General features: G+C 35.8%; 1 protein-coding gene across 50 annotated transcripts in view; it reads right to left on the bottom strand.

The window, feature by feature from the left end:
• Positions 1-22142, bottom strand: part of ABI3BP (ABI family member 3 binding protein) — a 244175-nt gene that overhangs the window by 131128 nt on the left and 90905 nt on the right. For all 50 annotated transcript variants that reach the window (XM_009446009.5, XM_024355587.3, XM_054682095.1 and 47 more), the window contains exons 4-6: positions 18660-18792; positions 6027-6208; positions 5422-5474 (exon numbers count right to left, since the gene is read on the bottom strand). In XM_009446009.5, the coding sequence (XP_009444284.3) occupies positions 5422-5474; positions 6027-6208; positions 18660-18792 (368 nt within the window). The remainder of the gene's footprint in view (positions 1-5421; positions 5475-6026; positions 6209-18659; positions 18793-22142) is intronic.

Here is a 22142-nt window from a genome sequence, read left to right on the forward strand (position 1 = left end):
ACATCAGAGTCACAGATGTAGACAGTGTGGGGCCTGGAAATGGGAAGGAGGCAGTGACAGCCCCGCAGGCTCCCACACTGTTTTGGCTGGTGTGGCCTCAGCACAATACTGCTGTCCTCAGACACCACTCTGGCAGCGATTTTCCTTCTTAGTCATTCCCTTGCTGGCTCTCTTTTCCCTACAGCTTGCCGATTCCCCCATTCTTGCTGCAAACCTCTACCGCTTCTTCCTTCCGTAGTTCTTGTCTTTCAATGTTTACTAAATGCCAGGAAGTAAACATATTTCTTTCTTGTCCTATAATAGATTTTTTTCTTCTTCATTTCCAGATATCCTGTCCATTACAAACCCAGGTTGGGCTATGCCTTGAGCAGAAGTCTGGTTAAGATCGTTTATTTTTACTGATTTTCTGGGACACTGTGGCGAAGCATGCAGTTGGTGACACTCAATAAGGAGAGACTACTAGAGTCTAAAGGGTGATGCCCCGGAGACAAATGCAGCATGCTTTCTTGCCATGGCTAGGGAAAGCATATGCTTCTTTAGAAATACCCGCAGTAGCAGCAGCAGACGCTGCTACCACCACACATGACAAGGAACTTGCGTCTCACCCTGCATTACACTAACTTCCTCCTGATAGTATATTGAAAATTAGCTGTAATAAAGTTAGTGATAACTAAGGATGTTATTTTTTGTAGGTTTGTCCATTTGACATTTTTGTGGCATCAGAATATTATTATTGTAGGTTTAACATTATTTTCAGGCCCCGAGATAAAGAGGAGCTGTCCATTTGGGTAGTGGTTAAAACAGTGGCTCAAAGTCAAATTTCAATGACTCAAGAGTCAAACCACATGAGAACTTGGGCATATTAGATTCTGGTTTTAATTCACTTTTAGTCTGTTCTAATGAAAGTTACAAAACATACTGACTCAATCTAACATCTGGCTAAAAGTGAATCTAATGTCCTACTTTCAAAAGGCTTCAAATTTCTGGTCAACTTAACCTTTGATGATATATTAATAGTTTGCCTACACAGAAATTTTTCAAGTTTCTGCTTGAGACAAGAATTGCTAAGAATGGAAGGATGCCTGATACATTCACTGTACACAGTCATAAAGTGTGGGTGGGGACCATAAAGGTAATCTCTCTTCACATCAATCATTTGAAAATTGTTACATTTTAACAAGTGGTACCACTTCTCTTTTTGATGATAGTAACTGTGGATTTCTTAAAATATGGGTGGTTCTCTGATGGAAAATAAAAAAGATAAAAATAGATGTCATATTTTTGGAGAACACTGATTCTAGGAAGATTTAGATTAAATAATTAAATTTGCTTTCAAAAATCTGTTAATAAGTGCTACATACTTCAAATATTGATTTTGTTTAGTTAGCTAGTTAAGTAATACATTTTTTCAAAATATAGAAAATGTATGAAAATATTAGCCATCATTCTTTATTTTTTAAAATAATAAAACCTAATAGTAAACATTAGGTTTTACCTTCAAAAAAAGAGTGTCCTAGATTCTCTAAATGGAAAAAAAAATAGCACAAGCATCATGATAAATATATCTTTTTCTTCCTCAATCATATGGATCTCAAGTGATTTATTTTATATAGAAAGAATCACAGTTTTGTTTCTGCATATGCCCTTTCTCTGATTTTTCTAGAGGTATAGGTAGGAGCAATATTGAAAACATTTAACAATTGGTAGAACAAAGGTACTAGCCAACCAGAAGAGATTCCCTGCTATATGTTCTGGGCACAATTGCACTGGGGCTTGCCTGTCAGCAGAACACATATCTAGATATATGAATTACAATATATAGTGTAACCAGAAGGGTAGGATGGGCTGTATTTTGTATTCAAGTTTTTGACCTAAAATTTATTTATCTGTAAAATGGACAGCCTACAGTTCAAGTTGTTTTTTTCCATTCCAAATACCTCTTATTGGAAGGTGTTCAAGAGTTTTTGCTGCTTCTAAGGTTTCAGGTGTAAGCATGTTCATATGAATAAAAAAGTTTTCAATGTGTCTTTTTGCTTGAAATCCAAAAAGCAAAACATGTGAAATTAATTTCATATCTCTTGAAGTATTGCCTTCTAAGATAGGTCTCAGAGAAGAGATGGGTGAATAATTGGGTATACACTTCTTTGGACTAAAATATACCTCCAAAGTATCAAACCACTTTTCAGAATCAATTGTATGTGGTCACATAAGATGCTCAAAGTTATCCCATGCAGTTCTGTTACTACTTCCCCATGTTCCACAGCTACCTGAGAGCAGAGATGTAAGTTCATATATATATATATATATATATATATATATTTTTTTTTTTTTTTTTTTTTTTTGCTGTCCAGAGGGAAACAATAAACCTTCTCAAAGAAGGCTTAAAATATCCTTTTAATGAATTTGGTTTTTCCTTTGGAAATAACAAAGAGTTTTAAACTCATCAGAGCTGGCTGGAGTCAGGATACTCCACCTCACAGCTTGAAGTGATAAAATGCCTGGCTCTGTGTCATGCAGGCAGGAAGTTGCTTCCTAGCCCTTCCTATCATGGCTGCTTATATTGAGGGGGAAAAAAATTAAATTCCCTGAGAGTAAAACGTCAATCATCTTTCCCAATCTTGCTGAGTAACTCATCCTAAATGAAATATCCTGCCAAGACAAATACAAATTACTGGCATATGATAGCTGAAAAGAGGGAATGAAAGAAATGATATCATGGAGTCACATGAAAGGTTAAGCATGACAGCCAAGAGGGTAGGAGACAATGTATGCTTCCTAGGAAACCACTCACAACAAAGAATGAGGATTGTTCTAGAAGAGGATGAAAGAACAATTCTATCCCACTGTTTTGCCTGTGAGGTACAGCAGATCTACGTTTCCTATACAATGTTGACTGGATTTAAGAGACAAAGATGAAGGGAACTTAGGGAGAGGCACAATTCAACACATAAATACACAGTACTAAGCCAATTGGTTATTTGGGGGAAAAATACATAGCCTAATCAATATAGAACCTTACTATATACCATAGTTAAATAAAATTCACAGAATTATTATAAAATCAAACCACTTATAAAACTAAAAGAAAGGAAAGAAATATTTATCTGCTGTCTGGAGAGGGAGGGCCTTTCTAAAATATAATGCAATTGAGATATCACAATGGAAAAATCTAATAATTTGGTTAAGGAAATTTCATGAGTTGTCTATTTCAAAAATGTCTATGAGCAAACTTAAGCGATAACAAATGTGAGAAAAATATTTCTAGATAGTATCATCAACAGGTCAATGTTTCTTTAGTGTATACAGTCTTAGACTATATAGTTCTAAAAAGAACCCATGAAACGCCCAACAAACAAAGAACCGCAAGAGAATGTCATTAAATGGAAAATACAACTGGCTAATAAGTGAAGAAACTACTGCTTTATCAGCAATCAGAGAAATAAAAATTAAGATAACAATTATAAGCTATTACATTAGCCAACAATTTAGCGATGAAAATATATAAAGTTGACAATCAGGGTACTATAGCAACATAAACTGATACATTGCTGGCGAGTTTATAAATTAGTACCACTTTTCGGGAAAGAAATCTGACCATAGTATTAGGAAGCCTTAAAAATGTTAAAACTCTAAACTGTTAATTCCTCTTCTAAGTATCTATTTTAAGGAAATGATTAGCATTGTGAACAAAGCTTTATCACAAGTGTTCATAAACCTATCATAAGTGTTCACTATAACATCACCCACAATTTAAAAACAATTAGAAGTAACTTAAATGCCTACAAATTGGAAACTTATAATCATGCACTTAGATCATGCAGTACACAGCAATTAAAATTATGTTTATGAAGAGCATTTGATGATAAGAAATATGTTCATAACATTTTGACCAAGTGAAAACAGCAAGATAGAAAATTGCAAATATAGTATGATTTTAATTTGTAATGAAAACATGCTTAGAAAACAAAAGATGTTCTAAAGTTTTACAAGACTATTAATGGTTTTATACTACCCTTATAAGTAGTTTTGTTATAGGTAACCTTGTTAATGCTTCTTTTCCCACTTAACATTCTAAATATTTAAGTATTAGACAATTAGAAAAGCAGCAAAACCTAAAAACAAAAAACCAACCAAACAGACTAGTTAAAAAAAAGACAGCGAGAAAAAAAACAGGCCTAGGAATTTACCCGCAATCTCTTTTTTGTATTTATATCTGAAATACATTGAAATATTTTCCTAGAAATTGTAACAACCTCATAATTACTATTTGATAATAATTTCACAATGAACACACTTTTCTGCCATTTCAAACCACACGAACAACATTTGCCTTAGGCGGATTAATTTTTAGTCAGTTCTACTTTATCTAAGACTATTTTCTGTTACCAAAACCAATCTTCCTTTTTCTGTTTTTAATCCCAGTGAAATGTATACTACTATTTTTTTTCCAGACTGGGCCACATGATCCATGGGGCTATTCTGTGGACTCCTTAATTAGACATAAAAAGATGTTCAGCCACACACCTCAAGCACACATCTCAGAGAGCAAAATTCCACCCATAAATAGTCTTTGCACGTTCATTTGACTGTAGGATACTTCCAGTATCTAGGGACCAAAGACAGCACCAAATTCCCTTCTTCTCACCGAACTGCCTCCTCTGTCTGCCCAGTAATATAATGTCCTTTGTTACTCTTAATGGCAAAAGCTGCAATTATTTTGGCACCAAACTAATTACTGGGTATGAGATTTGAAATGCGAACATGTCTGTGGTGGCTCTAACAGTGACTTACAGTCATCCCAGGTGGGGTGGTATATACTAGACATGATGCTTCCTGAGAATAGATTTTGAAAAGTGGAAGGAAAGAGAGCATGAGAAACCGAGTGGCTGAAGTGACAGAGAAAAGGATGTTTTTAGATTCATGGGGAAATGCCTGGTTCATAAAACACAAACATTGTCTGAACTGAACAGAGGCTGGGCATTTTACAAAATCAAACTGGTTGCTCCATCATTGTGAAAAAGACTGGCTCTTTTAAGTAGGGTATGATAGAAAATAGAAAGGAAAGGTTTGAGCTGTAGCAATGTACATAAATCATGTATCAATTTGCTCTTGAAACATTATATTAAAAAGCAATCGACAGAAGATAATATGTATAACCTTGAAATACCCAGAATACTAAAATATTAGAATAAGCTACATTGAATCTTAGAATTTTAGAACTTCAAACAAATCAGAGATGATTTGAAATCATGCTTTTACTTAGTATTAAGAAAAAGAAACTAATTCCTAAAACTAAGTACTTTCTCCACTGTTTCATAGCTAGTCAGTTAATCTAATTTCAGTATCTTATAATAAGACTATTTCCTTAACAATGCAGATACAATTTTTTAAAAACATTCTTGAAAATAAACTGTTACATACCACTGTGTGGTCTTGGTCATAGGTACTTTGGATTTTCCCATTTACTTTTTTACCTGATGAAACAAGGGAAAAATAACATTATTTTTATTCTCCTTGCTCCTAAGTCAACTCTAGCTAATCATTATGAAGACAACTACAACTCGTTCTCTAACTTGGATGTATAATTTTAATCACTATCATTTTAAACACTGACGCCAATGAAGTTTTAATGACGGGATGACTGGAAGAAAGCTCAAGGTTCCCGAAAGTCTTTTTATGGGCATCTCTACTGGTCTAGCTTTCCATTCTGAACATTGGTACATGTTATTGTTTTTCTGGTTCTGTTGGTGTTTGCAGGTAGGGATTGATTTTAAACTGCTGTAATACAGTAGACAATGACATCAATGGAGGCATCAAATATTTATTACTTATTTTAAAAATCACTTATAACTAAAGATTCTGAAATATCAATGCTCAATATATCTTGTTTGCTTCTATATTTTCATAAATACTAGAGCTTAGGAATTAGCTTATTTCTTATTATACAATGAATAACATAATTAAAAATTAGGTAACTAAGAAAAAATTATAAAAGCTTACTGAAACAAACATTTCTAGGTACTTACTTCCAACAACAGTCTTGTGATTGAAAATCTTACTCCAAATTCCACCTTCCACATTGTCTTTCACTCCAAATTCATAAACTGTGTTGGGCTTTAGGTTTTCCACAATTGTTTCAGTGGCTGGACAGATTTGAAAAATCCACTTCTTTTCTTTATCCTTTTCTCGATAGCGAATTGTATAAAATCTGTTGAATAACCAGAATATAATGCTTTAAAATCACAGGGGGATTCAGAATGTTATTTCAAATTTCTTACTTCATCACAGATTTCAACCAACTTGGGATACTATTTAATATTGGCTTCTCTTCCGATTTTTAAAAAATTTGCAGAGAACATGAAAAAAATAAGCTCAACGTGTGCTTAGGTTTTTAATTTCTCATTGCAAGTTGGAGTCTTTGCAGCAGCACAGTTTTGGCCCAGTGGAATTCCAGAATTCTCGTTCTATTATTTGCTGCTTTGCAAGATGAAAGTTGGAAAACACTAGAAAAAACGTAGATATTATACTATGTATAATATTCTATTATACTATGTATAATATTCTATTATACATAGAGTAGAACATAGGTGCCATTTTATAATTAGTATGGTAGTTTCATAGTTGTATGAGTTTAAGCTTTTTCATCCATGAAGGATATGTTAGAGGTAATATCATTCAATTTTGTAAAAAAAAGAACCTAAGACTAAGATGTATTCAGTACTGCATTTTAAGGTTGAGCTGTTTTTATTATTAAAAAGAAGACCAATAGCCAAGTTAAGAGTAAAATAAAAAAAGTTAATGCCAATTCAATATCACTGTTATGTATTTACTTAGGCCTTCATAATATTCATATATACATAAATATACACATATATATGTGTAAAATAATCCCTACCACTATTTTTTGAACCTAGGTTTTACATATATTACTTGGTTTAATTGTCATGAAAACATCTTAACTGGTGGAAATTATTAATCTCATTTTACAAATGTGAAAATGGAGTTTCAGAACATTCACTTAACTTGCCCAATATCACCCAGCTACTGACTTTTACCAGTGGCGGTGGCAGAATCGAAATACAAAGACAGACTCCTCTGGCTCTACTTTAAACAGCCGCTCTAAGTGGGGCAGCAGATCAAGTACAGTATACTACTGTATACAGTAATGAGAGTGAATGGGAGAACTACATGTATCAATGTGGATAGATTTTAGAAACAAAATATCAAATAAAAACAACAAATTAAAGATTGGTGCATATAGTTTCCTATCATTTACATAAATATTCAGATGTATGAAATATGTTACCAAATATTATTCCTGGCACTGTAAAGGGATAACAAATACTGAAAGGATACAACATTTCTGATAGTGCTTTAACTCCCAGTGAGCAGGTGATGAGAAAAATAGGATTTGAGGTGGGGTCAATAGGTAAACTTCATCTGCTTTTTATTTTTAAATAAACACTGAGTTAATAGAATGAAATAGTAGCTGCCATGTTATGATGATGGAAACATACGCATTGGGTAAACTATTTTTGGGTCTTTTTTATATCTTAACATTTTCCTCAAAAGTTTAGTACCTTTCCTCCACTCCTTACATCAGCAAAATTAAATGGAGTAAGATTAAGGTTACTTGCTTTTATTTAAAGCTTTGAAAAATCAGGAATTTTGCTCATTCTGAAAACATTTATTGAGCATTCTCTAAGTGTCAAGCCTAAGCTCTTGGTGATGCAAAACAATCCCAGTATCTAGAGATGAGTATCAAAACTGGCTACGTAATTTGTGGGGCTCAATAAGAAATGAACACGTAGACTCTGGTCAAAAGTTATTAGGAATCTTAAGACAGTGACAGCAGAGCATTAAACCAAATTTGGGCTCTTCTAAGTTGGGGGTCTGGTGCACAGGTAGTATGCCCATGAAGTCAGCAGGGGGTTTGTAGTTTAATAAATAGAGAGAGAGATGAGATGCATTTGTATATTCAGCCTACTTTCTTACTAGGCACCAACCACTGAAAGTCTTGCCATCATTGATTAGCTTGCTCCTTTCTAGTGAAAGCTGTGCTCAGGGCTCCATTCCCCCATTCCAAAGTAGCAGAAAACAGAATGAGTGAAGGAGGCTGTTCCAGCCTAAACCTAACTGCTACTGGAAACAAATGTTATATTATTGAATTGTAATAGAATGTAATAGAAGTCCTTTGTGTCCTGTGAGTCAAAATATCAGTGATTTATGAAATGCATTACTTGACAAGTATGCTGCATGAAATTTTTGTTGTTATTTTTTCCCTGTCCTGGCTCTTAGAGAAATGTTAAAAAGCTAAAATCAGACCAGATGGGCCACCAAAATTATGCATCTCTAGTAGATACATTTCTGAGGACTTAACTGCTTTCATGATGCAGGAGTCCTGTTGCTAACAGAACTACCGAAGGTCAGATTCAAGGCTTTGCAGTCAACTTGATCTCACATAACCTGCTTATAAATAAATGAGACAGAAATGTTTTGTTCTTTAAAAAGAACCCTAAACTTCACCATGGTTTAAAAATCCAGAGTGTAAGTCTTTTCCATTTTGATCACAAAGCATTTGAAATACCCTCTTATCCCAAGTTTTTCAGGAAAATAAAGGCTTAGGCATTTTGCCCTTCTTCTCCTAGTTAGGTTTGTCCTTTTCAACACTGTCTCAGTTGATACTTGTATATTATAGGCAAATTCCAATTTTGTTTTATAGCACTATCATTTTTTTTCAAGCAGAGAGATTAGGCCACTTAACTATATTTAAAGTGGTGAAGTAAATTTTCATTGATTTTAAAACAAAATATAGGTCTTATGATAATAAACAGTTCTTTATAACCCAGTACACAGTAGGTGCTCCATAAATATTTGTGGAATGAATATGTGGTGCTCTAAGGGTCATTTAAAAATTAGAATATAATATCTCTAAGTAACCAATTATTCAATTCCCAAGACATATTGATTTAAGCCATTAGGCCTACAATTATATTTTGCAACACATCATTGCATAACGCACCTCTCCTACAGAACCAAAGCAAACTGAAGCCAAACACAATAAATTTCTGCATTATACATTTGCACAGGGCTTATGATTTTTATTTACCTATTCTATTTAATCCATACAATAAACTCTGAGCAGAGAAAGAATTATCATACAAGCAAAAGAGAGCCCAAGAAGTGTCTAAGCCCTGATAATCAGTGACAGACCCAGGCAAATGCCAATTTCTGACTCCTAATCTAATGCCTTTTGTACCGCACTGGACTCTTTCAACTGTGGTGCTAGGCAAAAGACATGGAAAAAGATGGAAAAATGAACCAGAACGGAAGAAAAACAAAAGTAATCAGCATTTCAAATTATTGAAGGCTTTTTAGTTTTTGTTTTAATGTGTATTTACCATAACATATAGTCACAGTCTTCTGTCAAACGTTAGTTGACCCTTTTTCTGTGAATGATTAAAATTGAGCACAAGTGCACACAGAGGCAACAAGTCTATTAAAAATACAGGTAGTAGTCTATGAATGTCATCAGACTAGACTTCTAGAAAGCCTGCCTTCAGCAATTTCAATTTTAAGAACAAGAGCATCTCATATCCTAATTAAGAGGTAAGAAATTGTTGAAGGTAGCATTTGGTTCAACTGGCATTATTCTGTGTTTGGGCCACCTGAATAGTCTCAATGCTGCCAATAATTGTTGTTATAGCATTGAAAAATCCACAGCTGCTCAAAATGTAGCAGAAAGGAAGGTAGTAACTTGACTGGGATTTTAGTCACTGCAAACTAGTAGCATGACCTTGGGAGGGGGCATCTCTCCACCCTCTTAAGCATCAATTTCTCAGAGGGGGACTGGACTCCACTATCTTTTAGATCCTTTGTTTCTAAAAATTTATTCCAGAAACATATTGGATATTCTATTCTAACAAAGTACCTGAGATAGAAGTAGAAACTCCATAAACTGAATTTATGATGTAACTGGGTAGTGAATTACACTAAATGAAGAAATTGAACACCAAACTAAGCTTAGTCCTTCTACGAACTACCCCAGCTTAATGTACGTGGTTGACTATCTTTTGGGTTTTCCATACTTCCTTCAGGAATGCTTTTATTTCTATGTGATTAACTACTTTTACATTTCCTAAACCATCTATTTCCCACATTTTTTGACTCTTCATGTCAAAGAACACTTCCTGACACTGTCTTTGTCAGTGTTGCTTCTTGCTTTACTGAGACTGTAACTACTGAGAAAAATTCTGCCCTCATTCCCTTCCTCTAAAGGGTCTCTCTTCCCCTTCATTCTCTCTTTGTCCCACTCTGATTTCAAGGGAAAAAGCATTCTCATCTTCTCAAAGATAAGCTTCTCAATAATTGTATTCCACTTCCTTATTCCACCAGATCTCCAACCTTTCCCTTGATTCCTTACGGACCTTCCCCTGAGTCTAAAAGTTGTTTAGATATTTTTCATTCTACCCCAACAAAATTAAAACTAGTACTTTTCTCTTAAACCTGCCACTATATTTTAACACAAAATTTCTTAATAATCTGTCTTTTCCCATTTTCTTACCACTCAAAATGTCTATATTTCTTTGCAATCTGTTGGCTGACCTCTTTATTATAGTAAAACCTTATGATCAAATTACTTAATCCTCTGTGAATTTCATAACTAACTTAAAATCTACTCTTCATTTTCTTTTCCAAATCTGTTTCTCTTGTGATCCCCATTTCTGATGACTTCAGAGTCCTTTCTCCCCTCATGTCCAATCAGTTGTCAAATCCAAGTATGTTTTCTTACATGAATTCTCTTCCACTTGCCTCTCCACTATTCCAAGGTAGCATGTGAGCCCCAGTTTAGGTCATTAATATCTTTGGACTCGTGATAATTTTCAAACTGGTCAACTTTTTTTTTTTTTTTTTGTAGACCACAAAATCCACTTTTATTTGGTAGTTTTACATCTATAGCCAAATAGAAAGCAATGGGTTGACACAGTAATCTAGAGATTACCTCTGGAAAAAAGGAACGTGAGTCTGTCTAACCACATTTTCCTAACTCAACAGTAGGATCATGATAAGGCAAATGCAAGTTATTTTTACCATGATTCTCAAATGTGAATTGAATTCTGACTCATCACAAACTGGTCAACTATTTCTAAGATCTCCTTTCTTCGTATAGTATCACCCACTGGTGGCTGGTTTAAGTACAACAAAAGAAATGTTTCTACTGATATTAGTGCTATCTGAAATGGAATGGCTTGCCTGAAGTTGGCAATTATAACATAAAGTAAATAATATCAAAGCAATGAGAAGGCTAGCAGGAGACAGTATAATTTTGAGTATTCACTGCATGCTAGACACTGCATTAACCATTTTACATGTGTCATCTTACTAAATTTTGACAACCCTATGATATTACTTACCCCCTTTTGCACATAAGAAAACCAAAACTAAAAGCATTTAAGCAACCCATGCAAAGCAACTAAGATGATAATAGAGCAGAGTTTTGAACTCGGGTAAGTCAGTGTGACCAGAATTTGTATCTTCAACGTCCATGCTATGATGCCATCCCTGGAGATGCTCACTGTGGACTCTGGATGGGAGATGTTGCAAAGAAGCTTCAAGAGCTGAATAGACTGGCTAGATGATTTTTAAATCCTCTTCTTGACATCCCACTTGCATATTCACTTATATGTTGAGAACTACTATTGTAAAATACAATGCTGGGTTCTGTGTGAGATGGAAGCAAGTGGTATTCTGCAGTTTCAAAAGTGAGCTTGCACTCTAATGAAGGAGGTAGACATGCATATGAGTATGACTGAAGAAGGCAGAATGGAAAGCACACAGCATAGAGGTGGGGCTGGGTGTGGCACTATCCAGCCTGAAGCTGAGAAATGGACAGGCTGCATTTTAAATCCCATTCCATTGATGTGGTTTACTTCAGGACATACTACCCAGGCCCCTGGAAAGCAGCGTGGATTGGATTTACACCTCATTTCATGAGCATGACTCAGATATGCGTTGAGGTATATTCGTTGAGAGATTCTATGACTTATTTTCCTAGACAGTGGGGAGCTGGTGGCAATTCCTCAGTAGGTAAATAAAGTTGAGCAGTAATGAAGGAAGCTAGAATTACCAGCGTGGAAGAATAAGTCACAGAGAAACTGGAGGGAGGCATCTCAAGGTATACTCCAGATGTGAGATAACAAGGATAGGAATCACACACACACATAAAAACCAGAACAGATTAAAGTTATAGTTCTAAGAAAGAATTGATGAAACCAGACTCCTTATAGGATATGGGTACCAAAGAAAGCGAAAAAAGTTAAAACTGAGTTTTCAAAAGTGAGAATAAAGTGATGGGAAAAGTGTTCTTTTAATAGTATAGAAAGTATGAACTTAGTCTGAGTGTGAGGTGCCAATCACAGTTACCTGGTTATTGTGATGAAAATATTCCATGGACAACTGAAAGCATATTCTTAGTAATTTGAAAATGGGCCCAGGTCAGAGATTCAACCCTGGAAGTCATTTACATACTTGCCACTTCTGTTCTCTGTAGAACAGCAACAAAAGCAATTTCTGAGAGCTTTTAAAAATGCAGATTCTCGGGCTCCTTCTCAGGCCTACTGAATCAGAATCTGCATTTTAGTAAGGTTCCCTACATGACTTGCATGCACAAAGTTTGAGAAGCACTGTTGTGCATAGAGGGGATTGTTAAAGACTAGACATAGATAAGAAGGGTACTGCAGGTAAGAGATTCAAGGATAGAACATGATTCCATATTTAGGAGATGTAATAAGGAGTGAGCAAAGGAGAAAAGGAAAGGTGTGATGGTTAATAGTGAGTGTCAACTTGACTGGATTGAAGGAAGCCAAGTATTGATCCTAGGTATGTCTGTGAGGGTGTCGCCAAAAGAGATGAACATTTGAGTCAGTGGACTCGGAGAGGCAGACCCATCCTCCATTTGGGTGGACACCATCTAATCAGCTGACAGCATAGCTAGGACAAAGCAGGCAAAAGAAGTTGGAAGGACTAGATTGTCTGAGTCTTCCAGCTTCCATCTTTCCCCTGTGTTGGATGCTTTCTCCCTTCAAACATCAGACTTCAAGTTTTCAGCTTTTGGATTCTTGGACTTAACGACAGTGGTTTGCCAGGGTCTCTTGGGTCTTCAGCCACAGACTGAAAGCTGCATTGTCAGCTTCCCTACTTTTGAGATTTTGGGACGCGGACTGGCTTCCTTGTTCCTCAGCTTGCAGACGGCCTGTTATGAAACCTCAACTTGTGATTCTGTGAGTCAATACTCCTTAATAAACTCCCCTTCATGTATATACATCTCTCCTATTAATCCTGTCCCTCTAGGAAACCCTAATACAAATGGTTAAAGGGGCAAGAGGAAACTCTAAATAAAAATGTCAAAGAAAGAAAGAGTTTAAGAATAGGTTAAGAAGGATAAGGACTGAGAAAACTCTACTGGGTTTAGTAACTAATTGGTCATTAGTGACCACCAAGAGACATTTCAGTGGAACAGTGGAAAAGGGATGGAAACTAGTGAGAAGGGATGAGGACTGTGTGGATGGTACAGAATTCAGAATGTGGGAGCCATAACTCTGAAAAGTTTGGAAATTAAAAGAGACTGAAAAGTAGTTTAGAATACATAACAGGATCAACAGAAGGCTTTGTTTTCAGGGAGAGAAACTTTGAGCATGCTTGCCAGCAGGAGGCAGGGCACCACTGCCTGTGAAAGGGCAAATGGAAGAGAGAGGGGATCACTGGGGAAGCAAAGGCTTAGACGACATGGGAAAGATGGGATCATGAGCACTGTCTGAAGTCAGAATTGTGTTTCTTGGAAAGAAGAGAAGAGAGGTAAAGATAAATTCAGGATGAGGAAAGAGTGAGTTGATAAAAGATAGTCTAGATTTCCTCAGTACTGTGGAAGGTAGAATAGATTGGGGGAAGAAAATAGCAGGGAATGTAGCCAGGATGCTGTTGCCAGAATCCAGGGTAAGGTGAGGCATGCTTGGATTGGGAACATTAGTGTGAAATGGAGAAGGAGAAGACAAGATGCAGATATGGGTACATCTCAAAAGAAAAAGGAATGTATCTTGGGGCCTTCATAAACGATAGTAGGTGAAAAATAGAAAATAAATGAAGTTTTAAATTAGAGCGAATGGGACAATGATACTACTTTAGAAAGCAATACAGAGACAAGTGAGGTGATATTTCAAGAGAAAAAGTCTGAGTTTAATCTTGTCATGTTGAGTTTGAGGTAATGGTAACACATAAAAGTGAGAATGTTGACATTTCACTGGTTATTTCATTCAGCATGTATTTACTTGGGGTCTGCTATGTTCCTGATGCTCTTCGGGGGACCAGGAAGTAACGGTGGGCAAGATACTCCCTGTCTTCACCGAGCTTAAAACTTACACGGCAAGACAGACAGGTAACAAGGCACTGGGGTCAATCAGGTGAGAATTCAGACACTGAAGATACTCGCTTCTTACAAACTTGGGGGCGGAAAAAAGGCAAGAGAGTCTGCTCTGGACTGGCCAAAAAGGAGAGCCCTCATTCTACGTTAAGAGTAAATAAACACGGCCGGGCGCGGTGGCTCACGCCTGTAATCCCAGCACTTTGGGAGGCCGAGGTGGGCGGATCACGAGGTCAGGAGATCGAGAACATCCTGGCTAACACGGTGAAACCTCACCTGTACTAAAAATACAAAAAATTAGCTAGGCATGGTGGCCGGCACCTGTAGTCCCAGCTACTCAGGAGGCTGAGGCAGGAGAATGGCGTGAACCCGGCAGGCGGAGCTTACAGTGAGCGGAGATCGCGCCTCTGCACTCCAGCCTGGGCGACAGAGCGGGATTCCGTTTCAAAAAAAAAAAAAAAAAACCACAAGATGAGAATGTTAGAAAATGCGAAAGTGATTTCTAAACTATTCATAAAGCTTTAATACGTTGGCAAAAGAGTGAGAACTAAAACAATCTTGAAATCTTTAACAAGTTGGAAACATGAGAAAGAAAAAATAAGCTATTAATGGTGAAATAAATTTGGGTTAAAAACATTTGACTCTTCATCAGGGCCAATTTGAAAGCTTTCTTTCAAATTGAGGCTCTATTGAAGACAAATGTGTACACTCTTCCATTCAAAGCCCATTAAGAATAAAAACTGTAAATGAAGCACATCTGCTCTCCAATGTGAACTTAGGAATCTTAAAGCATGGGAGACCCATAAAGACCCTAGGCAAATAGGTACAGAAACATGCGCCACAAAGGATAAAGTGATATTTCATTGATACTTCCAAGCTAAAAACAGAACAAAAACAATGAGGGTTTTCTAACTGGAAACTTACTACCTAAGAGCTTTGATATACAAAGTCCATAGTCAAAATATAAAAACAAATTTCACTGTTATTTGCACAGGATAAATGAAGCTACACAAACCAATGTAAATCATTTTTTTAAAAAATCAGAGACTGTACAGAGGGAACCAAATATCAATGAATTAAAATGATACCAATTGGTGTTCCTGTAGCAAGCCAAGTGCATTCAGATTGCAATGGTTTTGTAAAAAGATACTCCTGAAGTAAAACTTTAGCTGTATTAATCTTCCAATTTTCAGAAAATAACCATCATTTTTAGCTATTATTGCTTATGCTAACCTACTGGATTAGTCTAAATTATAAAAAAATTCTGCATGAACATATGAGGGTAGATTTCTCCAAGTCTAGTCTGCTTCTAATTACACTAATTTGTAGTTCTGGCAGATTTATTTGGCTGCTTCTAATATGTACAGTATTTCCAGGCTTTTAAATCGGGACTATTATTTTTTTCCTCAAACATCACAAAGACTTTAAATGTCGGTTTATTAACTATGCTAATTAGGGAGAAAGGAAGCATGGGGAAATGAAATTTACTAGTACTCCAAATACTCCTTTTTAGTCATTACTGTTTAATTCTTCCCTTCAACTCATGTCCTAATGGTTCCCTACTTTGGTCAAGAATATCTTGCTTGTCATTATTGTATCTTTCAAAAGACTTTATTCAAAATGAAATTATCGATTTTGAATATTGTGATGTGATGTGCCTAATTCCATCTATTTGATAAGAGTAGAGCCAGGGTGCGTGTGCAAGGGGGTGAGGGTGAGGGTGAGACCCATGCATGGTCTGAATAGCTTGGGCCTTAGAGTCAACGGCCTGGGTTAGAATCCTAGCTCCATTAGGTCATCTGTCCTAACTTTCTCTATATTCATTATCTCCGGGTGCTGTCAAACCATGGCAACATCTATCAATTAGAATCAGTCATCAGATAGATTCTTTTACAGAAGAGTCAGTAGGACAAAGTGAAATTGGAGGAGAGGCTTGAGGGCGGGAGGAAGAAATTACTCCAAATTATGCTACACAAGTTTGCCAGGTTACCAAACCTATTGAAACAAGTAGTCCTACAGATTTATCAAGCAAGTCGAGTAACCCTTAAAATTGGGTTGCATTTTGCTGTAAGACTACCAAATTTCCTTTCTTCCTTCCTCTCTTCTCCCTTTCTCTCTCCATAACTTTATCAAGATAATTTTTAAAAAGAAAAAGAGCAATCCATAAGTGTTTATTTTCTCAGCATTAGTACCCCAGACCAATCCGTTAGGAACCGGAATTATCACAAGGAGGCATGTTCTTTCGAGTCCATTTTCCAAACAAAATAAGTCATGGGATTAGTGGTGGGTGAAATAAAAAGTATTTCAGATTCTTTGAAACATTTCAAAATTATTTTTCAAAAAATTGGATTTTGGAAATATCTTCTACATGTTTTTCCAAGTATTCATCCCTTGAGAACCATGGGCATATGAAGGGAAATTTGATTTTTTTCTTGAGTCTAGATTTCCCAATGTCAGATGAAAGGTGATTTTGAGAACTTATAAACACTTTAAAAATTCCTTCATTTTAGTTTGATTTGGACAAATAAAAATAAATAAAACACTATAAAAAACATAAACATGGCCAAAAAGCACATTAAGAAGTATGCAATAGCCTTAGTGTAAGGGAAATACATATCAAAACTGTAATGAAAAACTACTACACTAGAATGGCTAAAATGAAAAATGCTGACAACACAAAATGCTGCTTTAGAATGTGAAGCAATCAGAGCTCTCCTACATTGCTTGTGAGAATGTAGATGGAAAAATTAGGCAAAAAATAATCAAATATACATAATATACATCTTCCTATAACTCAGAAATTCCACTTATGTTTAAGAGAAATTAAAATGTCCACCAAAATTTTATGCAAAAATGTTTATACAGTCTGTATTCATATACATAAAAAAACCCAACATAATTCAGGTGCTCATTAGCAAGAGAATAAACTTTTGAATATTCACATAATAGACTATCACTCAGGAGTACAAAAAAGGAATGAATTATTGATATCCGCAATGTCATGAATGAATCTCAATGCTCAGTGAAAGAAGACAGTCAGAAAACCCATACTATATGACTCCATTTATATGGAATTCTAGAGTAGGCAAAACTAATCTATGGTGATAGAAATCAAATCAATGGTTGTTTCTGGAGGAAAGTACTTTCTAGAGCGATAAAATTTTTCTGTTTCCTGATGGGTATTGGATACATGGTTATAGGCATTTGTCATAACTCAAACTGTACACTAATATTTACGCATTTTACTGTGTTTAAATTATACCTCAATAAATGTTTTTTATTCAAAAAGGAATAAGAAAACTTCTGAAATGTAAAAATCACTTTGAATGTATTTAAAATAGAAAACTTTAAAAATAAAATGCCTTGATTGAAGCTTGAAAATTTTGAATGCTTTTCTAGATGCAAGTTTCTGAGTTTTGAAGCTAATATAGTAAGTATTTATAAGCAAACATCATTTTATAACCAACCTAGAAGTATGGTTCAGCATGTAGCACAGGGCCTAGTACATATCCTTCTAATGCATCTAAATACATGCATCAAATGGTTGGATGGATAAATGGCACTAGTTTAAAAATATACTTAGATTTTTCCCATTTGTTCTTCCAAAGAAAATGGTAGCTTCATTTCCAACTTGCTTTTCCTCTGCTTATATCTCTGCCTGTGTGTCTCTCCTCAGTTTTCTAAGCCAGTGATTCTCAAACTTCAGTGGGCATCAAAACCACCTGGAAGGCTTGTGAAAACACAAATGGCTGGGCCCCACCTTGAGAGTTTCTAACTCAGTGAGTCTGAGCGGGACCTGAGAATTTACCTTTTGACAAGTTCAGGACATGCTGATACTGCTTGCTTTGGGAACCACACTTTGAGAAGTATGATTTAAGAGCTTCAATTGTGAGATCAAAGATCCATCCTTTTCCAATCAACTTTCCAACTTTTAATTGTCTTTCCTAACTGCCTTTGGCCCCGCCTTCTGAGTTTCTAATTGCACTTATTACTGATACCACCCATTTGCTATTTGACTCATACTTCCTTGTATAATAGTTCATGATTTTTGAAAAAAATTACATGTATGTGTTTTCTATTCAGGTAGATAACCTTCTCAAGGGCAGGGCCCCTGACTTTGTTCCCCTCACACCTAGAACAGGCTGTACAGCTAAGAGGTGTTAAGTCAATGCTAACAGTCCTGATACTTACATATTCTTCTAAAGCATGTACAGATGCTATTAAAAGCAAGTGCTAATATTACCTGTCATTGGGACAGTGACTTGGCAATGTCCAGTCATGGTGTGGGTTGATGAGGAAACCCCAGGACAGGAAGACCGAGCTCGGTGTCAGAGTGCCAACCACCAGCTGCAGAGGTTTGCGAGAACGAGTTTTACCTGTGGAGGTGGCATACAGGTTAATTCAGGAGACATTTAGTAAGTTGCCATGATTCGGGTAAAATGCATTAAAGATGACTTGGCAAGATGATGAAAAATGTGAAAACATCAAGTTCCTTTCCTTTTCTATAGTCCACATTATTACTAATTTTTGCCCATGAATTTAAATGTGAATCAAATACCTTTTTCAGATTTGTGTCTATGCATGTGTGCATATGCATATATGCATACACTTGTACATGTACACATATTAACAATATCCAGCTATACCTAGTTTTATTTTCTTGTGGGTCAGGGAAGGATATGGAGGTCCTAGCTGTGATGAGTGAAATAAACAAACACATACACACACTTAATTTCTTTTACAGATAAAATGAAAGTATGTTTATTTTTTTCCCGGGACTGTGAATGAGTGTGAAATAACATCTAAGACAAGAAAATAAACCTTATTATCTAGATTGTAGGTTATAATCTTTTTAAACCTATTTAGAAGTGTAAAATCTCTTCATGTTATTGTAGTAAGTATATATTTTACAATGAGTATCTAAATGGAAAAGGCAAATACATTTTTTAACAATGATGGAAGAGTAGGGGTAACACAGGAAGCACAGTTGTTCTGATGGTGCCAACTGGATCTAAATAATGCCAAGAGTTATGCTAATAAATCACTGGAGATTGTGTTCAAGTACACAGAAGCAGGCACTTGCACTTTCAAAATTATCTGAAACTGCAGAAGTAGGGCAGCGAAAAACAGGAAGAACCTCAACCATGAAAACCAATGCTGACTCATTAAAAATAATTAGAGTAAATAAGATAAAAATCCGATAGAAAGCCTAATAAAACTATATAGAATATAAAACATACATACTTTGTATTGCTGTTGAATTCCCTCTTTTATTTCTTGAGACTATGAATGTTGTATTTGCTCTAGAAAGAACTTGTGCTGTCTAATGTAGTGGGAGCCAAATGGCAGAATGGCCTGCCACCTCTATTAAGGTAGGTAGGAGAGTGCCCCTTGCATGAGCCTAATGGTGGTCATCTGAATCAAATGCTCTTGAAAATTGTGTCAAGCGTGTTCCTTTTGTTAAATTTAAGTTCTGTAAGTTGTTATTCAAGCAAGAACCCTTCTCAGCACAGAATACACCTAACCTAGTGGTGGCAAATTGCCTCATTATAGAATAGTTGACTTTTAAAGATGTTTGAAATAAGTTTCAAAGATAGTTATCATTTACATGGTTGGAAACACGGGTTTATTCTTCTGTAACTTTTGCAGACCCAGCTGTAATTGTGCCTTATATGATGGTGATTTAAATTGTCATGTATGAGCTCCAATGAGGGCAGATTAGAATCTGCAGTGAAGGCAGGGAACACTTATAGTTTGAACAAACCCTGGGATGATTGTGATCTTCCCTTTTCAGTTCCTGAGTTGATTTTCACTAATGTGATGCAACGATCTCATTCACTTTGCAGATGAAAAATAAGGCACAGAGAAGTTTCGAGATTGTCCCAAGTCACATTAAGAGCAAAGTCAAAACTCAAGTCCTGGGTCTCCTCAATCACAATCTAGTTTTATTTTTATGATATCACTGTCTTGGCTCTCTATGTATAAAAATAATGCCATTTAGAGATGAAAGACATATTTTTCATGTAAGGAACCTAAGGCTTGTATGACGAAGGGAAACTAATGGTCTCCCAATTATTTGTATGACCAAATAACTATTTCACTAAGGTTGAATCTTAATGTAAAAATAATTAAATAATTAAAATTTATGTGGCAGATACAAATATAGAATGAACGGAAGCTAATCCCTTAGTCATTACATTATTCCTAAATGCAGATAACAAAAACAAAATTATATCCGCTATCCAAAAAGAAAGGTGGGGTGTTATATCCTGAGCAAGATGAAGCAATTTCCTGAGCTGGTCATAAAGTAAACAATAATTTCTAAGGCTAGTGTCATAGAATCCTCAAAATAAAATGAAGTTATAAAGTGCTAAGGCATAATCATTCTCTTGACATTCCTTATATAATTTTGTATATTTGTACTATGATCATATTTCTATCAAGAAACAGTTCAATGAGTATTCATCTGAAAACAGATTCCATGGAATCACACTGATGTTTCTTGAGTTTGTGGCTCAAGATTTTTGAAGTACAGTCTTGAAATATTGAGAGTACATCTATTTTCAAGTATGTGGAAAACTGTCTGGACAACTCTCACTAACAAGTTGTAAGGAGCGATTGGAATTTCCCTTTTGCTTTGGGATGATCTATGAGGCCAGGAAAAAGAATTAGTATTTTTCAAAATGCTTAACCATTCAATGCTGCTCTTAAAAGAAGTGGAAATCAGCAGAAAGAGGGGAGGGAATTGTGGCAACTAATTTCTGATTTAAGCTATTTAGTATAATTGAATAGCTGAGTGCTCTTTCTCCCATTTTATTCCTCTAGAAAAATATAGCAAACAAACAAAAAGATCCTTTTATCGTGTGGTATCCAGTGTACCATAAAAGATGAACATGCTTTGGAAATAATTACTTGGAGATCATTCACATTAGAAAAATAAAAGCAGGCCGGGTGCAGTGGCTCACACCTGTAATCCCAGCACTTTGGGAGGGCGAGGGGGGGTGGATCATGAGGTCAGGAGATCGAGACTGTCCTGGCTAAAACGGTGAAACCCTGTCTCTACTAAAAAATACAAAAAATTAGCCGGGCGTGGTGGTGGGCGCCTGTAGTCCCAGCTACTCAGGAGGCTGAGGCAGGAGAATGGCGTGAACCTGGGAGGCGGAGCTTGCAGTGAGCTGAGATTGCACCACTGCGCTCCAGTCTGGGCCACAGAGCGAGACTCCGTCTCAAAAAAAAAAAAAAAAAAAAAAAAAAAGCAAAATTTTGTGATCAACTCTATATAGAGTTAGGAAGATGCAACATCAGATAGAAAAAGCACATTCACAGCTTCTTCCTTATAGCAATGGTCAGCTATATTATTTGATCTGAGAAGAAGTTTTGGTAGTGAAATTAGACGACATAGAATTTTAATCTTTAGTTATGTAGAAAGTTTCTACTTACTTATTTATATATCCACTTTCCTGTTGCAAGTCTTCCTAGACCTGGAAACATGAGTGTTGCTATTATTTTTATTTTATGGAAGAAATCCTTCCTTTATTGAATTGAAGAGGTTTAGAAGGGAGAGATAAGGAGTAAATAAAACCTACATGCTGATCTATTTAACACACATACATGAGTTATCCTTTTAAAATGTAAACAGTCTCCTTAAGAAAAGGTGAGACATAAAATTTTGCCCTTAACATCTGAAAGGCACAATAGTGAGCATGAGTTCACACACTGTAAAATA

Source organism: Pan troglodytes, chromosome 2 (genome assembly GCF_028858775.2).
Source record: "Pan troglodytes isolate AG18354 chromosome 2, NHGRI_mPanTro3-v2.0_pri, whole genome shotgun sequence".
In the NCBI taxonomy this organism is placed as follows: domain Eukaryota; kingdom Metazoa; phylum Chordata; class Mammalia; order Primates; family Hominidae; genus Pan; species Pan troglodytes.